This window comes from Geotrypetes seraphini, chromosome 10 (genome assembly GCF_902459505.1).
Source record: "Geotrypetes seraphini chromosome 10, aGeoSer1.1, whole genome shotgun sequence".
NCBI lineage: Eukaryota > Metazoa > Chordata > Amphibia > Gymnophiona > Dermophiidae > Geotrypetes > Geotrypetes seraphini.
Genome location: NC_047093.1, coordinates 139,801,512 through 139,820,862, shown reverse-complemented (window position 1 = coordinate 139,820,862; position 19,351 = coordinate 139,801,512). Strand labels below are relative to the sequence as shown.

At 48.1% G+C, this 19,351-nt stretch overlaps 1 protein-coding gene across 1 annotated transcript; it reads left to right on the top strand.

Moving 5' to 3' along the window:
- Positions 1-2,869: 2,869 nt before the first annotated feature.
- IZUMO1 (izumo sperm-egg fusion 1) lies at positions 2,870-13,056 on the top strand. Its single transcript, XM_033962390.1, has 7 exons — positions 2,870-3,104; positions 3,264-3,338; positions 3,469-3,555; positions 4,703-4,783; positions 8,213-8,313; positions 9,218-9,368; positions 12,875-13,056. Exons 1-7 carry the CDS (start codon positions 2,870-2,872, stop codon positions 13,054-13,056), a joined length of 912 nt encoding a protein of 303 aa, XP_033818281.1.
- Positions 13,057-19,351: the final 6,295 nt, after the last annotated feature.

Here is a 19,351-nt window from a genome sequence, read left to right as displayed (position 1 = left end):
GCGTCATGACGCTCGCTACAGGTCGGACGTTGCCCTTTTAAAAGATGGCGGCTCCAGCGGCAATCGCGCCTTCTTTTAGAGGGGGAGCAGGGCGGGAAGGGGAGGGGGTGGGGTACTCGAGAGGATGGGGAGGGAGTACCTCTAGCAACACCTACTCTCAGAACAACACTTGAGCCCAGTCCTGAATTACTAACGATCCTCACCTATTGCATTGTGGGACTTGCAGATTCATGGACTACAACTCCCACAATGCTTACGGGTGTACATTTAAAAATCTAGGATTGGCCAAAAATACTCCTGCCTGAATCTTCATGGCCTGGCAGCTGCCTGCTTAAAACTGATACCAATAGCAGAGGTGTCAATAACCCAGTTCTAGAAGGGAGACTTTTTGGCCAACCCTGGTTTTTTTGACATCTCACAGCATTGTGGGATTTGTAGTGCCTAATTCCTCAGGTTGAGGAGAACTGCTGCATCTTTCCTCACGCTCTGTTATATAGAGTGCCATCCCCTCACCCCTTATGTTCCCTTATACTCAGAATGCTGGGACTCTTATATTAAATGTGACTATACATCTCCCCCTCCCTTTATATTCTACTATATACAATGTGCTGGACCCTACCCCTCATACACAGTACTGGATCCTATTAGCTAGGGTTGCAGTGCTCCAGAAAAAGGAAGATGGATTGAGACATCTAGGTTTTACTTCCATTGCTTTCAGTGGAAGTAAAACCCAGATGTCTCTATCCATCCTCTTTTTTTCTGGAACCATATGGTAACCCTAACTAATGGTCTATCTAATCCAGTCTCCTGTTTCTGACAGTGGCCAATCCAGGTCATAGTACCTGACACCTCTCATGAAGCCCCTGCCCAGCTTACTACCCAAGGTGGCTCTGGGTTCAAAATGGCTTCCCTGATCTCTAGCAGTAGTACCATGAGACTGCCATTAGAGGTCAGAGCTGCCATTTTGAATCTGGAGCCACCTTGGGCAGAAGCAAGTAGGTGGCACTCCTGCCCAGAGAATAACCAGGGGGAGGGGAGCCTACAGTTGGGGTTCTTCAAGTTGGGGCGTTGTTGTTGATAAAGTGGTGGGCTTCATGAGGGAGTGCTGTTGTTGATCGAGGAGGGGTTGCTTGACTGGGGAGTGTGGGAGGACGGTTGGCTCATGTTCTGGGGAGTTCGGTGGGGAGGAAAGACAAACGACATAGGTAGGGTTACACTATGGCTCCAGAAAAAGGAGGACAGATTGAGACATCCAGGTTTTACTTCCATTGATTTCAAAGGAAGTATAACCCAGATGTCTATCTGTGTCCTCTCAATCTGTCCTCTTTTTTTCTGGAGCCATACTTATGTATTTTAAAAATTTCTATATCGCTTATAACCTAAGCGGCTTACAATATTCACCTACACAAATCCAGACATAGACCATTACCCAGTAGTTATATATGGGTAGGGTTACCAGATATTCAGATTTACCCAGACATGTCCTCTTTTTAGAGGGCATGTCCAGGTGTCCGGACGGCTTTTTAAAACCTGGCACTTTGCCCGGGATTTGAAAAGAATTGCATCAGGAGGAGGCATCCACCAAGAACAGGCTGAGGGGGGCAGGGCTAGGGGCAAGGCTGGGGCATTGCATGGGTATAACGGGGTGAGGATGGGTTGAACTGGGAGGGCCTGGGGGCAGGTCTATGGGTCTGGATTAGAGAGTTGCACGGGGACAGAAATCCCACCCGTCCCCGCCAGGATCCTCTCCATCCCCACCTGTCCCCGCCAGGATCTTCTCCGTCCCCACCCGTACCCGTCAGGATTCTCTCTGTCCCCACCCATCCCCGCAAGGAATTACCTCCATCCCCGCCTGTCCCCATAAAAAAGCAGCAATTACTTCTGACAGGATCATCAATTCCACAGTTTCTTTTGTGTTTGCGCTGCTGTTTTCCTTGTGGAATCTCTTTGGTGGAACCCTTTTTTTGTTTTCTGTTCAGGTAATTAACTTATAAACCCCCTTCTTTTACTAAGGCTGACGTGTCCATTATATTATATGGAGAAACCCTGCTTCCAAAGCCTTCCATCCCCGTTGGCTAGAGGGGGGTCCCTGTGGGAGTCCCGTGGGCCAGAGGGGGGTTCCCGTGGGTTAGGGGGGGATTCCCGCGATCCCTGTTCCCGTGCAGACTTCTAGTCTGGATATTAGGTAAGTAAAATCTGGTAACCCTATATATGGATGGCTGCTGATTATCAGTGCCAACACCCACAGAGCTAAACAATCAAAGATAGGATTGCTTTTTATGTAGTCCTACAGGACTTTTAATTATGAGGAAACCAGTTCTTTGCTGACTCCACTCCACCCCCCCCCCCCCCCCAAAATGCCTCTTCACTGCAAAGCCTCAGTTTATGAGGCTTCAGCCAATCTTCAGAATATCAATGTCTGACCCAAACATGATTTAACAAGGCAGGACTCTCAAGCCAGATTAAATTAATTTGAATATTAACTCCTTTGTGTTTATTCTCTCTCCCCCCCAACCATTTTATATACACAGTGTGGGGGTCTCTTAAAATGATTGTGTGTATAATACCCCTCATGCCATATTACATACAAGCTTCCCTGCATGTCACAAGTTCTGTGCATGTTTGATGTTGTGATGTCACATCCTGCAGGACAATGAAGAGTCTGTGATGTCATTGGTGTGACATCATAAAGGAAAAGGCCTGAGAAGGTCAGAGCCTGCAGCTTTAGGAAAGAACCAGGAGATAGTTCAGAGTGTAGGTAGGAGGTTGTCAACAAGAGCTGTCGGGGACAGAAGGAGTCCAAAACCAGGTGGATGGGGACTTAGAGCTGGTCAAGTCTGGAGGCAGCATCCCTTCGCTCATTTCCAGGATGTGGGGCACATTCCTTCTGCTGCTGGTGCTAGCAGGCAGGGCCCTGAGCTGCCTGCGGTGTGACACAGAGACAGAAGAGCTCCTGCAGGACATGAAGCAGGATTACATCAGCCATCATGTCACTGGAGGCCGCTGGAATCTGAAGGAGAAGATGAGGCACTTCCTGGATGCTTCTGTGGACACGTTTTTCACTACTATGCCCCTCACTACAGGGAGGTTCATTGGCATTATAGGTCAGGTTCACGCAGACACAGACTGGAAATTTACACATGTACAGATACCTAAAACAATAATACACCCAGTATAATTTTTGCCTCCATGAGTTATTCCATCCATTCACTAAACCTGCTGGCTCTAGCTAGCCCCTAAAGGGGTCGTTCTTTCTCTTGCAGATGACATCACCTTGTTCAAAACGAGTTCTCGATTAAAGCATGTGCTGCGCCGACTGATGAATGAAAACTTGAAAGGTAAATCCAGCCACCAGGAGAGAAAATACAGATCTGTTCGCCTCAGGTAGAACTTAAGCGTGGCTTAGTGTGAAAGGGCTGAGGCACTGTCTTCATCCACTCTGCCTGACACCTCTTCCTTTGTCCACAGATGAGGAGCTTTTTAACGAGATGGTGTGGAGCATCCAGCAGATGAAGCCTGATCTGCAAGAACTCATGGCAGAGTTCTCTAAAGAGCGTAAGAACTGGAAGGAGGAGGAGTGATGGGGGTGAGAAAGAAAGAAAGGGAGAGGAGGAAAAGATGGAGGGGGATGCAGAATTGAGGGTAGAGTGGGGTGGGAGGGGGAGAAGGAGGTGTGATGGGGTGAGAAAGAAAGAAAGGGAAAGGAGGAAAAGATGGAGGGGGATGTAGAATTGAGGGTGGGTTGGGAGGGGGAGAATAAGGTGTGATGGGGTGAGAAAGAAAGAAAGGAAGAGGAGGAAAAGATAGAGGGGGATGTAGAATTGAGGGTAGGTTGGGAGGTGAGAAGGAGGTGTGATGGGGTGAGAAAGAAAGGGAGAGGAGGAAAAGATGGAAGGGGATGTAGAATTGAGGGTGGGGTAGGAGGGGGAGAAGGAGGTGTGGAGAGAAAGAAGAAGGGGAGATGTAATAGGATGTGTTGAGGGTGGCGGAATGGGATGTTTTGGGAAAAAGAGAATGGCAGATGAGGGGTTGTGATGGGAAGGGAGGATGGCATGGGAGCCTGAGAAGTGGACAGATAAAACGGGCAGATAGTATGGAAAGGAAGGGTCTCATAGTGAGTGGGGAGTGAACAAGGCAAAGAAGGGATGAGGAGAAGAGCAAGGAAGAAAAGAGAGGCATGGAGATGTGATGGGGAAAATAATAGAGGGGTGTGTGATGGGGAGAAAGGGGGAAAGATAGAGAGAGTAAAAGATGTGATGGGGAGGGAAAGAGGCGGGGGGAGGGTGAAGATGAGAGGGAAGCATGGATGAGGAAGTGAGGAGCAAAGGGAAGGATTGATCTGTGGTAGAACTGAAGATGATGATTTTATGTAGTTAAAGCTACTTCACTCCATGCTGTGTGTATAATGATGACTCTCTGCGTTTTCCAGGTTACTGTCCAAATTTATGTGGTAAGCTGAAACCAAAGGCATGCAAGACTTGGGGTCCCTACAGGTCTGTATGTGAGAGGTGCTCTCGATAACAGCCAGATAGGAAGGAGAGAAGCCCTGTCTGATAGCTCCCTGATGAGAGCTAGACGGGAAGGGAGAGGCCTGGAGTTCTGTGCCCCAAAGCGCATATTTCTTGTATGGACCGGGTGGGTGGGGGGCATTGGGGATGGAGGATGGATTGTGCCTGACCATTCCTGCCTTTTTCTGTTGTAGGGACCCTGGTTCAGACATTCATTACCTGCGCGGACTGTAAAAAAAGCAGACACGTCTGCACAAAGTCTCTCAGCTGTGGAGGTGAGGAACGGGGACGGGTTGGAGAGAAAACATTTCAAATGAACACTGTTGGTTCAGAGTTCATCTGCTTTTTTCTGAGGCCATTCTCTTTTAAAATTGGCAAGGGTGAGAAAGCACATCTAAAGGTTGCCAACCGGATCCAGATTTGCAGGACAGGGTTGATCCAGTCCTGAGTTTACCCCAGGGCATGCTGGGACTTGTAGTTTTGCTTTTCTTAGGGCATGCAGCGTAAGCTCTTTCCAGAAGGAACTTGCCACACCTGAAGTCTAAAACTACGGGTTGGCCACCTTTCAGCAACTTCTGGCTGATGCATTTTTCTTTCTTTTTGGGGTAGGAGTAGAATTTTAGAAGAAACATTACAGGCTGTAGATTTGAGTGAAATGGTGAGGCAGCCATGTTAGTCTACTTTCCAAGGTAATATAAAGAAATAAAATGAAAAAAACAAAGGAAATAAGGTGATACCTTTTTTATTGGACTAACTCAATGCATTTTATGATGAGCTTTCGAAGGTAACCCTTCTTCAGATCAGAAAAAAGCAAATGTTGACAAATATCAGTATATACACTTCTCCCTCCGTATTCGCTGTGATAGGGGATAAACAGAACCAGAAAAACCGTGAATAACTTTTTCATATGTTATTCGCTGTTTTTTTATTAAAAACCATCGTGAATATGGTGAAACCGCGAATAGCATGGTGGGAGACCTGGCCTGTTCCTGAAGGAGAGGCAAAACATGGTGAAGAAAGCGATTTTCTCTGTAAAAGCTTGGAATCAGCGATTTCTCTACGCAAGCTGATGTAATTTGGGGGGAGGAGCCAGCAAGCTAAAAACCGTGAATAATCAAAACTGAAACCGCAAATACGGAGGGAGAAGTGTATGAGGAAACCACGAAAGCATTTCAGGAATAGGAAGAGGATTTGAAAACGCCATGTATCTTGCCCGATCTTCAGCAGCACCATCTTTCAAAATGGCGGCACTGAAGCTCTAGCAACTCCATCTTGACAAACCTCTCGAGGTCACGCCACCATATTAGGGACCGTTTGGAAGCATTTCCTTATTTGGCAGGCTGACCCCTAAGTGGTGCATCATGATACAGCGTTAGAAGTCAGGCACCGCCATCTTTAGGGTGGGTTGACTAGGGTTACCATATTTTTGTCTGGGAAACCCTGGACCCATGACTGCGCCCCATTCTGCCTCCAGACCCTCCCCATTCCGCTCCAGCCCCACCTCATCCCTGCCCCAAGCCCCGCCCCCCACAAATCCTCCTCTCTTCTTCTGGACGAGCTCCAGCCGTGTCTGGAGGTAGGTGACGCCATCCGCGCATGCTCAGACGCCCTCCAGATGCGGCCGGGGCTTTCCAAATCTCAGACAAATGCCAGGTTTTGGATAGTCCGTCAAGGAGCCCGGACAGTCCTCTAAAAAGTGGACACATCCCAGACATCTGGTAACCCTTGGGATGACTTTCTTTGAAACTTGCCCTTTATCCATCTCTTTCTAAATCAGGTCGCCCACAGATAGGCATAAGGGTGCACTAAGTTTTAGAATATTAGCATGCACCTGATGGTCACAGTTACACATAGAAGTGCTAGCCGAGTGTTGACCAGTCTGCTAAAACTTTAACACACAGCTCGCTTTGGGTATAAATTCAAGGGGGAGGGGGATTCACAGGGGGAAGAGAACGGACATGTCCAACGATTATCCACATATCTTATAGAATGTTGTAAGTTATGGGGATGAAGAGGATGAGATGGTTACGGAGATGAACGATTAAATTTGTGAAAGCAAAGAATACATATATTGAATTAATTTTTAAGGATATGTACGAGGGCGAATCAAAAATTAAAGGCAATTGTTAAATTACGTGCTAACCTGAACAGAGCTAACAAACATATGCACTCGTGCTTTGCCTGTTGGATAGTTCGTTCACGTACAGTGCAGCTCCGCTTTCAAAATGGCTGCCACAACCGCTAGTGGTAGTACTATGAGACTACCACTAGAGGTCATAGCAGCCATTATGAACCCAGATCCGATGAAACATAGAAACTTAGAAATATGATGGCAGATAAAGGCCAAATGGCCCATCTAGTCTATCCATCCGCAGTAACTATCATCTCTTTCTCTCTCCCAGAGATCCCACGTGCCTATCCCAGGCCCTCTTGAATTCAGACACAGTCTCTGTTTCCACCATGTCTTCCGGGAGACTGTTCCACGCATCTACCACCCTTTCCATAAAAAAGTATTTCCTCAGATTACTCCGGAGCCTATCCCCTCTTAACTTCATCCTATGCCCTCTCATTGCAGAGTTTCCTTTCAAATGAAAGAGACTCGACTCATGCGCATTTACATTACATAGATATTTAAACATCTCTATCATATCTCCCCTCTCCCGCCTTTCCTCCCTGCATACCCTCCCACCACCGGGTTTCCTTCATACAGGGTCAGATCTCTCTACCAGATTTCTCTGCTGTACCAGTCCCCCCTGTCCAGCATTCCCTTCTCATGATCGAGACACTTGCTCCCTCCCGATTACCAGCAGCAAAAAACCCCCAACAAACCTGCGACTCTCCTGGGCTGTGTCAGCCCCTTCGCGGCTCCTGGGGCAGGCCCACCAGCCTCTTCAAGGAAGCTTCAGACCAGGAGAGTCGCGGGTTTGTTGGGGGGGGGTTGTTGCTGGTAATCGGGAGGGAGCGAGTGTCTCGATCACTAGAAGGGAATGCTGGAAGGGAATGCTGTTACAGCAGAGAGCTCTGGTAGAGAGATCTGATCCTGTACGAAGGAAGCCCGGTGGTGGAAGGGTATGCAGGGAGGAAAGACTGGAGAGGGGAGATATGATAGAGACGTTTAAATACCTATGTAATGTAAATGCGCATGAGTAAATGCGCCCGACACTGGCAGGGCCGGCGTTAGGCGTGAGCAGGCAGGGCAGCTACCCTGTGCCCCACAGCTATAGGGGGCCCCACGGTCTGGGTATCTCTTCCCCTTGTCCAGCCATCTCCCCCCTCCACACATACCCCTGAAGCACCCTCCAGAGCCCTCTCCTTCCGAAGTGTCCGGACGCGGCAACCAGTCCCACAAGTCCCGCGTGAAGCCTACAAGTGGGTGGGGGTGCTTCACCAGGGGGCACTGATGTAGATAATTATACTTGTTTTCCCACCTGTGCTCCTTGCAGAATGGCTTGTACACAGACAAGAAGTTCAAAGTTCAAGTTCAATTTATTTGATGTACCGCAAATATAAAACCAAGAGGCAAATCTAAGCGGTTCATATGAAATATGTTGTAAGAGGAAGGGGAAATCTGTCACCCACTTGTGGCTTTTGGGCTGAATCCCCTGGGTCCCTTACATTTCTTAGCAAAATGATCTGTAAAGTTGCCAGTTAACACGATGACTAAGCTGCTTTCTCACACTCTTGATATGTGTCGGGGGTGGCAGAGCGGTCGCTCTCTGTGGTGGAAGATGAAGACTTGATCCTGGACTGTGCACTTGTCTGGCACCTCAAGATGGAACTCTTCAAGGATTACGCCTTCTACAAGGTATGGTTCCCATAAAGATTCACCTATTTACCTAGCAAGGCACTGCTCGGTCAAACTCATTAGAATGACTTACATCTAGTGGCAGGGCTGTCTCAGCTATTACGCCAGGATAAGCAGCATAAAATCTGTTTTACTCCTTGGGATATAGCTAGCTAGGTATTTGGGACCTGGGTTGGCCCTTATTGGAAACAGGATACTGGGCTTGATGGACTTTCGGTTTGTCCCAGTATGGCAGCTCTTATGTTCTTATGTGAGCCAAGTGTAGGACAATCATGCCTTTCTGACATCACTGATAAGGTTGGCTCTTAGGCATTGGTGGAATGAGGCGTTATGACATCACAATCTCAGCTCTGGAATGTTGCTACTCTCTGGGTTTCTGCCTGGTACTTGGAACCTCGGTTGGCTCCTTTTGGAAATAGGATTCTGGGCTTGATGGACCTTCGCTCTGTACCAGTATGACAATTCTTATGTTCTTAAGACAGTACAGCTTTTTTCAAGGTACCACATTGGCAACCCTTAATGAAGCAAGGAAAACCTGGAGAGAGGGAGCAGCAAACAGAGGGGGGGGGAGGGAAATGACCTGAAGTAATAATAATAATAATAACTTTATTTTTCTATACCGCCATAGTCAGGCGACTTCTAGGCGGTTTACATTGTACAGCTCCACCATTTCTTTTTAGACTCCAGAGCAGCGGGCGAGTATCCTGCACCAGCCCCTTCCAGCAGCCTGCAGGGAAGAGAAAGGGAGGGGGTGAAAACGAGCGCAGAACAGTCCCTCTGCTCCCCCAATCCAGCCCCTCTCCTGTTGCCCCTCCCCCGGCTCCACAGTTCACTTCGCTCTTTTCTACAAATGAAGCCCTGGTTAGAGATGGGTTGAGTGAGAGGTGGTTTTTCTTGTTTGCAGGTGGTGAGTGGGAAGAAGGTGATGCTGAGCGTGGGCACAGACGCCATCCTGGTGATCAAAGGCGTGGCTTTGCAAGATGCAGGGCAGTACCAGTGTGACGCCAACGACAGCTCGGGCAATCCATTCAGTACCATCATGTACATTGTGAAAGGTGAGATGAGACTTGCGTGAGTTCTGCACAGTAGAAAGGGCGCGTCAAAGACCACCTCTGACTACCTGACAGAGCAACCCCTTACCACATAAGGTCGCATGCACCCCAATACTCCTTCTGAGAGGTGCAACCCCCCCATGGAGCAGTTTATAGCTCTAGTATCAACATGCCAGGCAGTGGCGTAGGAAGGGGAGGGCGGTCCACCACAGTTGCCATCTTGGCGAGGGCGCAGGCAACCATCCTCCTCTCTATGTCCCCGCTTCCCCTTCCCCCGTTCCTCTGTGACATCCCTGGCACCCCCCAGCTGCCTTCGCGCCAGCGTCGGCACTTCCTGGACCCACACCTAGGAAGTGACATCAGAGGAAGAGCCGAAGCTGGCACGACAGCTGCTTGGGGGTTGCTGCTCGTACCAGGAATGTTACAGAGCTATGGGGAAGGGAAGTGGCGGGTGTGCCCGGGCGCCTCTCTCCCTTACTACGCCAGGCATCTGTTTGACAGATAAATCCAGCCACTTTATCCCTATGCATGTATTCAATTTTCTATACCGTCAGTATACCACAGCACCATCCATTGAAGCAAGAAATCCATTATTTCATCCCGTTATATCTGCGCACAGAAAAATCTCTGAAATCATTTAAATCACACTTGAAAGCCTATTATTTCAAACTGGCGTTTGACCCTAGTTCTTAACACTTCAGTTTAGTTCGGCCTTTGCTTTCTTCTGTTCACATTTTTAACCTTCCCTCCTGTTCTTACCTCTTGATACTGTAAACCATTCCTGCCCTTGAGTGTCTCACAGCGTACATTTCCCTGTTGTGTTTATTTTATCCATTTTAATTATTTCCTGCTGATTTTTTTTTTTTTTTTAATCTATTATAAACCACTTTGATTTGACTTTTCTATAACTGTAACTGTCCTCCCGTCCATCATTCTGTCCAACCGACATATCGTTCCGTCAACCTGATCATCCATTCAGCTCCCGTTGCTTTTCTTAGGGCACACAGCGCAAGCTCTTTCCAGAAGGAACTTTCCAGAAGCTCTTTCCAGAAGGAACTTTCCAGAAGCTCTTTCCAGAAGGAACTGGCCACACCTGAAGTCTAATAATACGGGTCGGCCACCTTTCAGCAACTTCAGCCCCTCAGGCTTTCAGCATTACCATAATAACGCAGGAGATACATTTGCCTATACTGGATGGTCTGTTGTGTCCAAATCTGTCCATTTTATTCATCTGTCCTAGAATTATGGCGTCTGATTTTAGGTTTTCACTGACAAAATGCCGACAAAATAGTCCTGAGAATTAAAAATAAAATTACCCCTGCCTCCCCCCGCACATTAGACTTTTTTTTTTATCGCAGACCACCGCAGTATTAGCTCTGTCGCTCAGAGAATTCCTATGAGCGTCCGAGCTAATGCCGCCATGATCTGCGATTAAAAAAAAGCCTAACGTGGCTTTTTTACAAAGCTGTGGTAGCGATGCTGCCGCTGAAAATACACTGAAGCCCATTCAATTCCGCGGCGTTGTAAAAGGGGCCCTAAGTGTTTACTGGATAGAGACCAGTTCCCCCCCGTCTTCTCCGACCCCTCCTATGTTCTGCTTTGGGTCCTCCTTTCTGATTCTGTGACTTTTCTGTGCTCTTAAGTGACAAACGTTCATATTTGATGCCAATGGAAAGGTACTAAGGAACATTGAGAAACGCCAATGTTTAGATCCTCAAAGAACCCCTTATTAAGTAGAAAATAAACACCTATGTTTTACAATGTGCAAAAAAAAAACATGAAAATAAAAGCCCTACTAGGGGGCGCTGAAAGGTTCTCAACCCTGCCAAGAAGAGAATGAGGTGGTTTCAGCTACAGTGGCAAAATTACACTCAGAATCAGTGGCGTAGTAAGGATGAGCAGCATCTGCGGCGGTGGCACCCCTCCTCCGCCCTCTTACCCCCCCCCCCCCCCCCCGCCATGCTTATACTTTCCCCGTACCTTTCTAACTTCTCCGGCGTCCACTCCCCCTTTGACATCCCCCTTGTAACTTCCTGGGAACGGGTCCCAGAAGTGACATCAGAGAGAACGCTGATGGCCAGCTACCTCCACCGGGGAAATAAAAAAGGTAAGAGGGAAGGCAAGAAGAAGAGCCGGGGGGGGGGGGGGCGGAGAGGAAAAAGGGTGCTGCGCCCTTAGGAAGACCGCGCCCGGGACGGACCGCCCCCACCCTCTTACTGCGCCACTGCTCCGAATTTAGGAAGTGGGATGGTTGGGCTGAGAACTTTTTGAGCACTCCCTCATACCCATAATCCATCCATTCACTCGCTGGTTATCCCTCAGCTCATCCATCAGGTCAGCCTTCACGTTCCTTAACTGGCTTCTCCAAACATTACATTACATTAGTGACTTCTATTCCGCCTGTACCTTGCAGTTCAAGGCGGATTACAAAAGAGCTAACTGGACATTTCCAGGAAGGTTACAATTTTGGGTTACAGATGAGCTGAGATAGCTGGATATTTCCAGGAGATATTGCAAATTAGATAACAAGTAGAACAACTGGACATTTCTAGGCAATATTACAAATAAGATAAATAAGATAACAGAAAGGTAGCTGGGTATTTCCAGAAGCATTACAATTTAGGGTACTGTATCCTTGGTTGATATTTTGGAGTGGAAAAGAAAACCAGATGAGCGGTGGAATTGCGAGGGGTTATATCAGGGAGGGGAGGGAAGATGGGTGGGGTTAACCCTTTCAGGACCAAGGGACATATTTGTCCCATAACTTTAAAATCCTATAAATTTTGATTGGGATAGTCTACAGTTCTAAATTTGATATGTACGGATTCCATATGATACTGCCTTTATGTAAACAAACTGGTTCCGACATTCATTCATTAGCGTCGTTGCCAGATTGACGAGAAGATTCACTTGCCACACTGTCCATAAGCCAGAAGTGTGATTTTTTTTTAAAAAAAAATAATGATATTTCACAAAAAAAATCAATTTTTTGGCATCTGCAAGCCCTTTTTACCATAAAAATGTCGTCAAAACCACAAAAATTGGCCTACGATCCTTATGGTCCTGAAAGGGTTAAGGTGACCGGATAATTCAGGCATCATTTTATCTGTATCTATTAACAAATTTGGTTGCTGTATTTACCGATTTGATAACTATATGATTGATTTCGTATGACTATTATCAGACATGTTTATTTCTGACATTGTATGCACATGTCACACATCATTTCATATTTCTTATCTCTTTTATATTCACGCTCATTATTGATAGCTGACGTATTCCTTTATACCTGTTGTATCGTATTATTGATTATTTTTTGTAACCCACTCTCCATTGTTATGCAATGTGATATATTTGCTGGTGTCCTTCTCTTTCGATTTCTTCCGTAGTTTTTCGGAAGCTTATCTTACTTTTCTGTAACTCGATTGTTTATAAAACCAATAAAAATTACTGGAACTTAAAAAAAAAAACCCCACCTTAATGCTTTTTATTTTGTTCCTCGGAGGCAGTTGATAAAGCGCAGACAGACTTGAGGATTATCCATGTTCGTCCCACCCTGGAACCCGTGAGGCAGGTGACACCTCATCTCCCGGAGGATGTGGCGGCGGAAGCGGAGACCAGCAGAACAGCCATGTGGGTCGTCCTAGGGGGCAGCTGCGCGATCATTCTCATCGTCTCCTTGTCGGCGTGAGTCCCTCTGGCTTTTGGGGGACCCGCACAGGGAAGTGGGGGAGCTGCTGCCCAGGCTCGATTGCAGAAACTTTGCAGAATTCGTGGCTGCGCTTTGCTAGGCATGAGAAGAAGCCCCTCCATGCAAAGATCGGAGAAGTGAGATTACAGTGAAGCCCAGAGCTGCTGCATCCAGTGGTATAGTAAGGGGGAGTGGGGGTAGGGTTGCCAGATTTTCCTTTTGGAAAATCCCGCCCCCTAGCCCCGCCCCCAGGCCTTAATCCCGCCCCCCCCAAGACCGCCCTAGCCACGCCCCCCATTGCCTCCTCTAGTTGAGCAGGAAAGAAGTCCGCGTGTGCGCGGACACTATGTGATGACTTCGCGTGATATCACTGCGTGATGGCCGCGCATGCGCGGACTTCCTCCCGGCCTGATACAGCTTTTCAAAATCTGGACAAAGTGCCGGGTTTTGAAAAGCCGTCTGGACCCCCTGACAAGAAGGACATGTCCGTAGAAATCCAGACTAGAGGTCTGCATGGGAATGGGGATCGCGGGAATCCCCCCCTAACCCACGGGACTCCCACAGGGACCCCCCCCCCTCTGGCCCACGGGACTCCCACGGGGATGGAAGGCTTTGGAAGCAGGGTTCGTCCATATAATATAATGGACACGTCAGCCTTAGTAAAAGAGGGGGTTTATAAGTTAATTACCTGAACAGAAAACAAAAAAAGGGTTCCACCAAAGAGATTCCACAAGGAAAACAGCAGCGCAAACACAAAAGAAACTGTGGAATTGATGATCCTGTCAGAAGTAATTGCTGCTTTTTATGGGGATGGGCGGGGATGGAGGTAATTCCTTGCGGGGATGGGTGGGGACGAAGAGGATCCTGACGGGGATAGGTGGGGACGGAGAGGATCCTGGTGGGGACGGGTGGGGATGGGTGGGATTTCTGTCCCCACGCAACTCTCTAATCCAGACATCTAATAATCCTAAGTGGGGGGGGCACCCAGACACCCATCCTCCTCCTCTCTGCCCCCCGCTCCTTCACCACCCCCTATTGCCGTGTGTGCACGCCGCTTCCCTTCCTCCGTAATGTTCCTGGCACGAGCAGCAACCCCCAACCTGCTGTCGTGCCAGCGTTGGCTCTACCTCTGACATCACTTCCTGGACCCGCACCTAGGAAGTGACATCAGAGGAAGAGCTGATGCAACAGCAGCTTGGGGTTACGATCGCGCCAGGAACGTTACAGAGGTTCAGGGGAAGGGAAGCGGTGCGCACATGCGGCAGGAGGAGGTAGGGAAGGTGTGTGAGGTGGGGGGGGGCGGAGCAGAGGGCGGGGGAGGGGTGCAACCACCCCAGGCACCTCTCACCCTCACTACTCCATTGGCTGCATCTATCTTCACTGGAGTTTGTACTGAGCAGGGGGGGCTTTGCTATCTGTTGCCAACACTCATTTTAGCAAACATACTAAAAAAAGGTCCACCATAGCATTCGTAAGCTTCTCTCAGACCTCTTCCTGGGTTCACAGACTCCCTAATGGAAGACTTCTTTGCTAGATGATTTTGGCCAGGGATCTCAAAGTCCCTCCTTGAGGGCTGCAATCCAGTTGGGTTTTCAGGATTTCCCCAATGAATATGCATGAGATCTATGTGCACGGCACCGCTTTCTTTTTATTTTTTTTATTTTGAAATTTCAAATAATGTTTACAAAGGAAAATAACAAATCATTTTACATAATTATTATCATTACAAAATCAGAAATTCCATCTAGCCCTCATTAAAAGAAGAGGTGCACTATTTAATAACAGAAATCTATTTCAAAGGAAAATTAAAGGAAGAAAACATCTCCCTTCTATATAAGCATCTTTTTCAAATCAGGCTCCTCAATTTGAAAATAGCTATCTCAACCAACAAAATATATAATCCCCAAGTTGTATCAACTGAGCCGGATCCCAAAAAATATAATCTGTACTTTGAAAAGTCACCAAACACTTGCAAGGGAACTTCAGAAAAAAATGTGGCACCCAGTTCCACAACTCGAGGTTTCGAGGCTAAAAAGCCCTTCCTTCTGAGTTGGGTCGATCTTGCCACATCAGGGAACATCTGAACCTTAGCTCCACGCACTGCTTTCAATGCCTATTCATTGGGGAAATCCTGAAAACCCAACTGGATTGCGGCCCTCAAGGAGGGACTTTGAGACCCCTGATTTTGGCTGTCTGGGTTGTTCTACATCCGGATGTCTAAAATCAACATTTCAACCGTCACGCTGAGGGTTTCTTCAGGGCGCTGTGAAGCCTGCAAGCTTGTTTATATAAGGGTGCCCACAAAAACACTCCTTGATTTTAAATGGTTACAAAATCAAAACTTATTGGAATATGTTTCTAAATCAGATGACAGCAAATACAAGTCCCAAAAAGCACAGTTAGCAAGATCTTAAACAATCGCTTGCACTTTCACTCTTATAAGCTGCGATCGGTGCAGAAGTTACAACCTTCAGACAATGCAACGCGACAATGATCAGGTGTTCCTCAAGTGGCCCCCGAGATCACCAGACATTACTGTTCATGACTTGTTCCTTTGGGGTACGTACCTCCACTGCTCGCAACTATGGATGATCTGCAGGAACGCATCACTGAAGCTATAAATGCAATCCCGCCGGATAGGCTTCGGAGAGTCTGGTCCGAGCTCGATTATTGCATCGATGTTTGCGGAGTAACAGGTGGGGTGCACATCGAGTGTATGTAATCAACAGATACCATATGAAACTTTATGAGTTGATGAGACTGTAGCCTCAAAGGTGAAAGAATATTCCAATAAATTTTGAAATCAAGGAGTGGTTCTGAGGGCATCCTGTATAGTATGTCCTGAACCTGATTGGCTGGAGTTTGAGGTGGGCGGTTTCATTGGAGCAGTTTTGATATGTGCTACAGTTTAAACTCTGGAGGGTGGGAAAATTCATTGGACAGATTCAAATTTTGGCAGGAAAGATTGTCAGTCACAAGCTTAAATTATGACAGGAAGCTTGTGTGACCAATGAACTTTCAGCCTCAACTTTCCTGCCAAAATGTCCCACCTTGCAGAGTTTAGACTGTAGCGACCAATCAAAACTGCTCCAGTGAAACCGCCCACCTCAAACCACAACCAATCAGGTTTACAGGCCTACTATATAACGACAACCTTGCAGCCTTCGAACACCCTGAAGACGGCTGAAATGTCAGTTTCACTCTCCCGGACATGGCACAACCTCTAGATAGCCACAATTATCTAGCAAAGAAGTCTTCCAGCGGATTCACCTAATGAATAGCCATAATGATCACGATTCCTTGTTTGAATTACAGCCACACCTGGTCACAGAAAGAATCTTTAAATACCATGGCCAAATCACTATAATAAGAAAATGCTAAGCGCGCATGCGCACTCTTACCGCATGTTCCCTGATCCCTGATCTGTAGGTCAGTGGTCGGTAGGACTGCGCATGCGCGACACCAGGACTCCTCCTCCCGAGCCCCAGACATGCTGACCGCCTTCGGTCCCATGGGCCTCTCAAGCAGCGGCGGTGGCAGGGATGGCAGAATCGTTACCGAGGCGGCTGTCGGCTTCAGGCGCACGCGACGGTTGTTGGCGCCTGCAGGCCACGGAGGTTGTTGGCGCCTGCAGGATGCGGCAGCTGTCGACGCCTGCAGGCCACAGCAGCTTGAGGCAGCTGTCGGTGGAGGGCAGACGTGAACAGAGGTAAGGGGTGCTGCTGAACAGGGGAAGAGGTACTGATGAACAGGGGGGAAGAAAAAGGAAGGGAGGCCTACTGCTGGACAGGGGGAGCAGGAAAGAGGTGCTGCTGGACAGGGGAAGAGGTGCTGATGGACAGGGGGGAAGAAAAATGAAGGGAGGCCTACTGCTGTACAGGGGGAGCAGGAAAGAGGTGCTGATGGTCAGAGGGGGAAGAAAAAGGAAGGGAGGCTTGCTGGACAGGGGGAGCAGGAAAGATGTGCTGCTGGACAGGGGGGAGGTAAAACAAAGGGAGAAGGGCTGCTGCTGGATAAGGGGAGCAGTGAAGGGGTGGTGGTGGACACAGGGGAGGTAAAGGAAAGGAGAATGGACAGGGTAGAGCAGGCAAGGTGTGGTGGTGGACAGCCGAGGAAAAAGAAATACAGAAAGCGGCTAAGAAGAGAGAGAGAGAAAGAAAGAAATGAAAACAGACACAAACACATATATTCTAGCACCCGTTAATGTAACGGGCCATAAGACTCGTTTTCTAATAAATGATTAGGGGGGGGGAAGACAGGTGAGAAACCTGCTCTAAACACTACTTGCTTTCTGTTTCAGCTGGTATTTCTGTTCCCTGAGGAAAGCACGCAAAGGGAAAAAAGTGAAGCTGCGGAAGAAGGCGGCAGCAGACGCGGCGGAGGAGGTCGATTGAGCCGAGCCGGCGTTGAAAATATGCCACTGCCTCGCTCCCAGCCCGGTGAGCAAAGGGATCTGGAATACAAGGCCTGCTGCCAGAAGGGTACAACGCGTCAGGAAATGCACACTGGAATTCTCAAAACTGGAAGCGGAGGCATGCAACGCTGTGCTCGTAAAACACAACAGGACCGAATTTTGGATGTGCAACGAATATATTAGAATATATTAAGACTCACATTTGCTTTTTTTAAAAAAAAAACTGGCTCCTTTGGAAGGACTTTTTTATTCCATGTTTTAACTCTTTGGTCAAATGCCTTAATATTTGTGCTTGTCAAGTAGGTTGCTATCTGTATTCAGATTTATCCAACAGGGTTGATCCAGGCCAGGATTTGCCCCATTGCATGCAGGGATTTGTAGTTCTGATTTCATTATTTCATTCCCTAAGAAAAACAAGATTACAAGTGCAATGGGATAAAGCCAGGACTGGATCAATCCTGTCAGATGAATTGGGATCCAGTTGGCATGGTCACTGGTGGCAGGCAGACTAGGGAGTGAAAGATGAAAAAGAAAGAATACCGAAAACATGTCAATTCAAAATTTTATTTATTTCCCTTCCTTTTCAAGAATATATTTATAGCCAGACAGAGGGAGCTAGCCTCCGGTCAGTGAATTACAGGCGGACTAAGATGCGCTAATTCTTCTGGTCCCTTTGAGGGACATTCTTCCCTTGCCTCCCTCCGAGTTAAGGCCAGCGCAGCCTGAGATAAGGCAGGGTTTGGACTGTGCCCTGAGTTCAAGGCACAGGGTTTGAACTTTCTGTAAGACTGCAGGCAAACGTTTGTTTAACCCTCTGTAGTTGGAGTCACACCGTCCCCCTTAATGTTCCTGCTCTGTGTATGGGGTTTTGACCCCTCAGGATTAGGATGGGTAATGAATTATTTATTCTGCTCCCCTTCCCCCCCCCCCCCCCCAGTGACATAAAGAGAGTTTATCTCTTTCCATGAAAGTTCACCACCCAGCAACAGTGCTCTGCAAGGGATTCAGGCAGTGTGAACTTCCTCCCAACAGTGACCATCAATAGCCTTTGGCTCCTGATTTTGATCTCCTGTACTTAACCACCTGCATTTTCCATACAGCAACAGTTAAGGGAGGTCCTGCTGAATGGGTGGAGAGCAGTGAGACTCCATGTCCTGTCCTTGGGTAGCCCTGAAAAGGGACCCTTCCTATGTACAACACTGCAAGTATCATCAGCATGCAGAGAGAGAGAGAGACCGAGGGTGTGAGGGAGAGCGTGGGGAGAGAGGATGAGAGAGCATGAAGGTGGGAGAGAGGGTAAGAATGTACAGAGACTGAAGTACAGAAGGTGAGGAGAGGCAGCCTGAGAAGATGAGGATAGATTAGGGTTACCATATGGCTCCAGAAAAAAGAGGATGGATTGAGATATCCGGGTTTTACTTCCTTTGAAAGCAATAGCTCCACCCTGCCTCTAGCTCCACCCTGTTCTGCCCATCAGCCCAGCCTCCAGCCAAACCTCCTGTCTCCTTCCTCGAGGTCTGGAAGGCCTCTGCATGCGTGGACGTCGACTTGATGACATCACACGCATGTGCATGCATGTATGATGTCATCGCATCAATGCCCGCCCATGCGCATTGAAGGCCCATGCGCATGCATGGAAGGCCTCCAGATGCCACCCTGAGCTCGGAGACTGCCAAAACCCAGACAAACTGCCGGGTTTTGGAAATCCCTCCAGGCACCTGAACAGTCCTCTAAAAAGAGGACATGTCTAGACTTTTCCGGACGTCTGACAACCCTATCCCAAGCCCTGCCATGGAGTCTGGGCAAGTGCATATTCACCTGCCTGTATGTACACACTCCTAGGCCCTGCAGACAGCTGAGACCCATCCTTGGGCGTAGACA

Excerpts from the sequence above, each read along its gene's own strand:
- IZUMO1 (XM_033962390.1), top strand. The coding sequence starts at position 2,870 with ATGTGGGGCACATTCCTTCTGCTGCTGGTGCTAGCAGGCAGGGCCCTG. Across the intron at positions 3,339-3,468 it reads GATGAATGAAAACTTGAAAG|ATGAGGAGCTTTTTAACGAG; the intron begins GTAAATCCAGCC and ends CTTTGTCCACAG. Across the intron at positions 9,369-12,874 it reads CATCATGTACATTGTGAAAG|TTGATAAAGCGCAGACAGAC; the intron begins GTGAGATGAGAC and ends CCTCGGAGGCAG.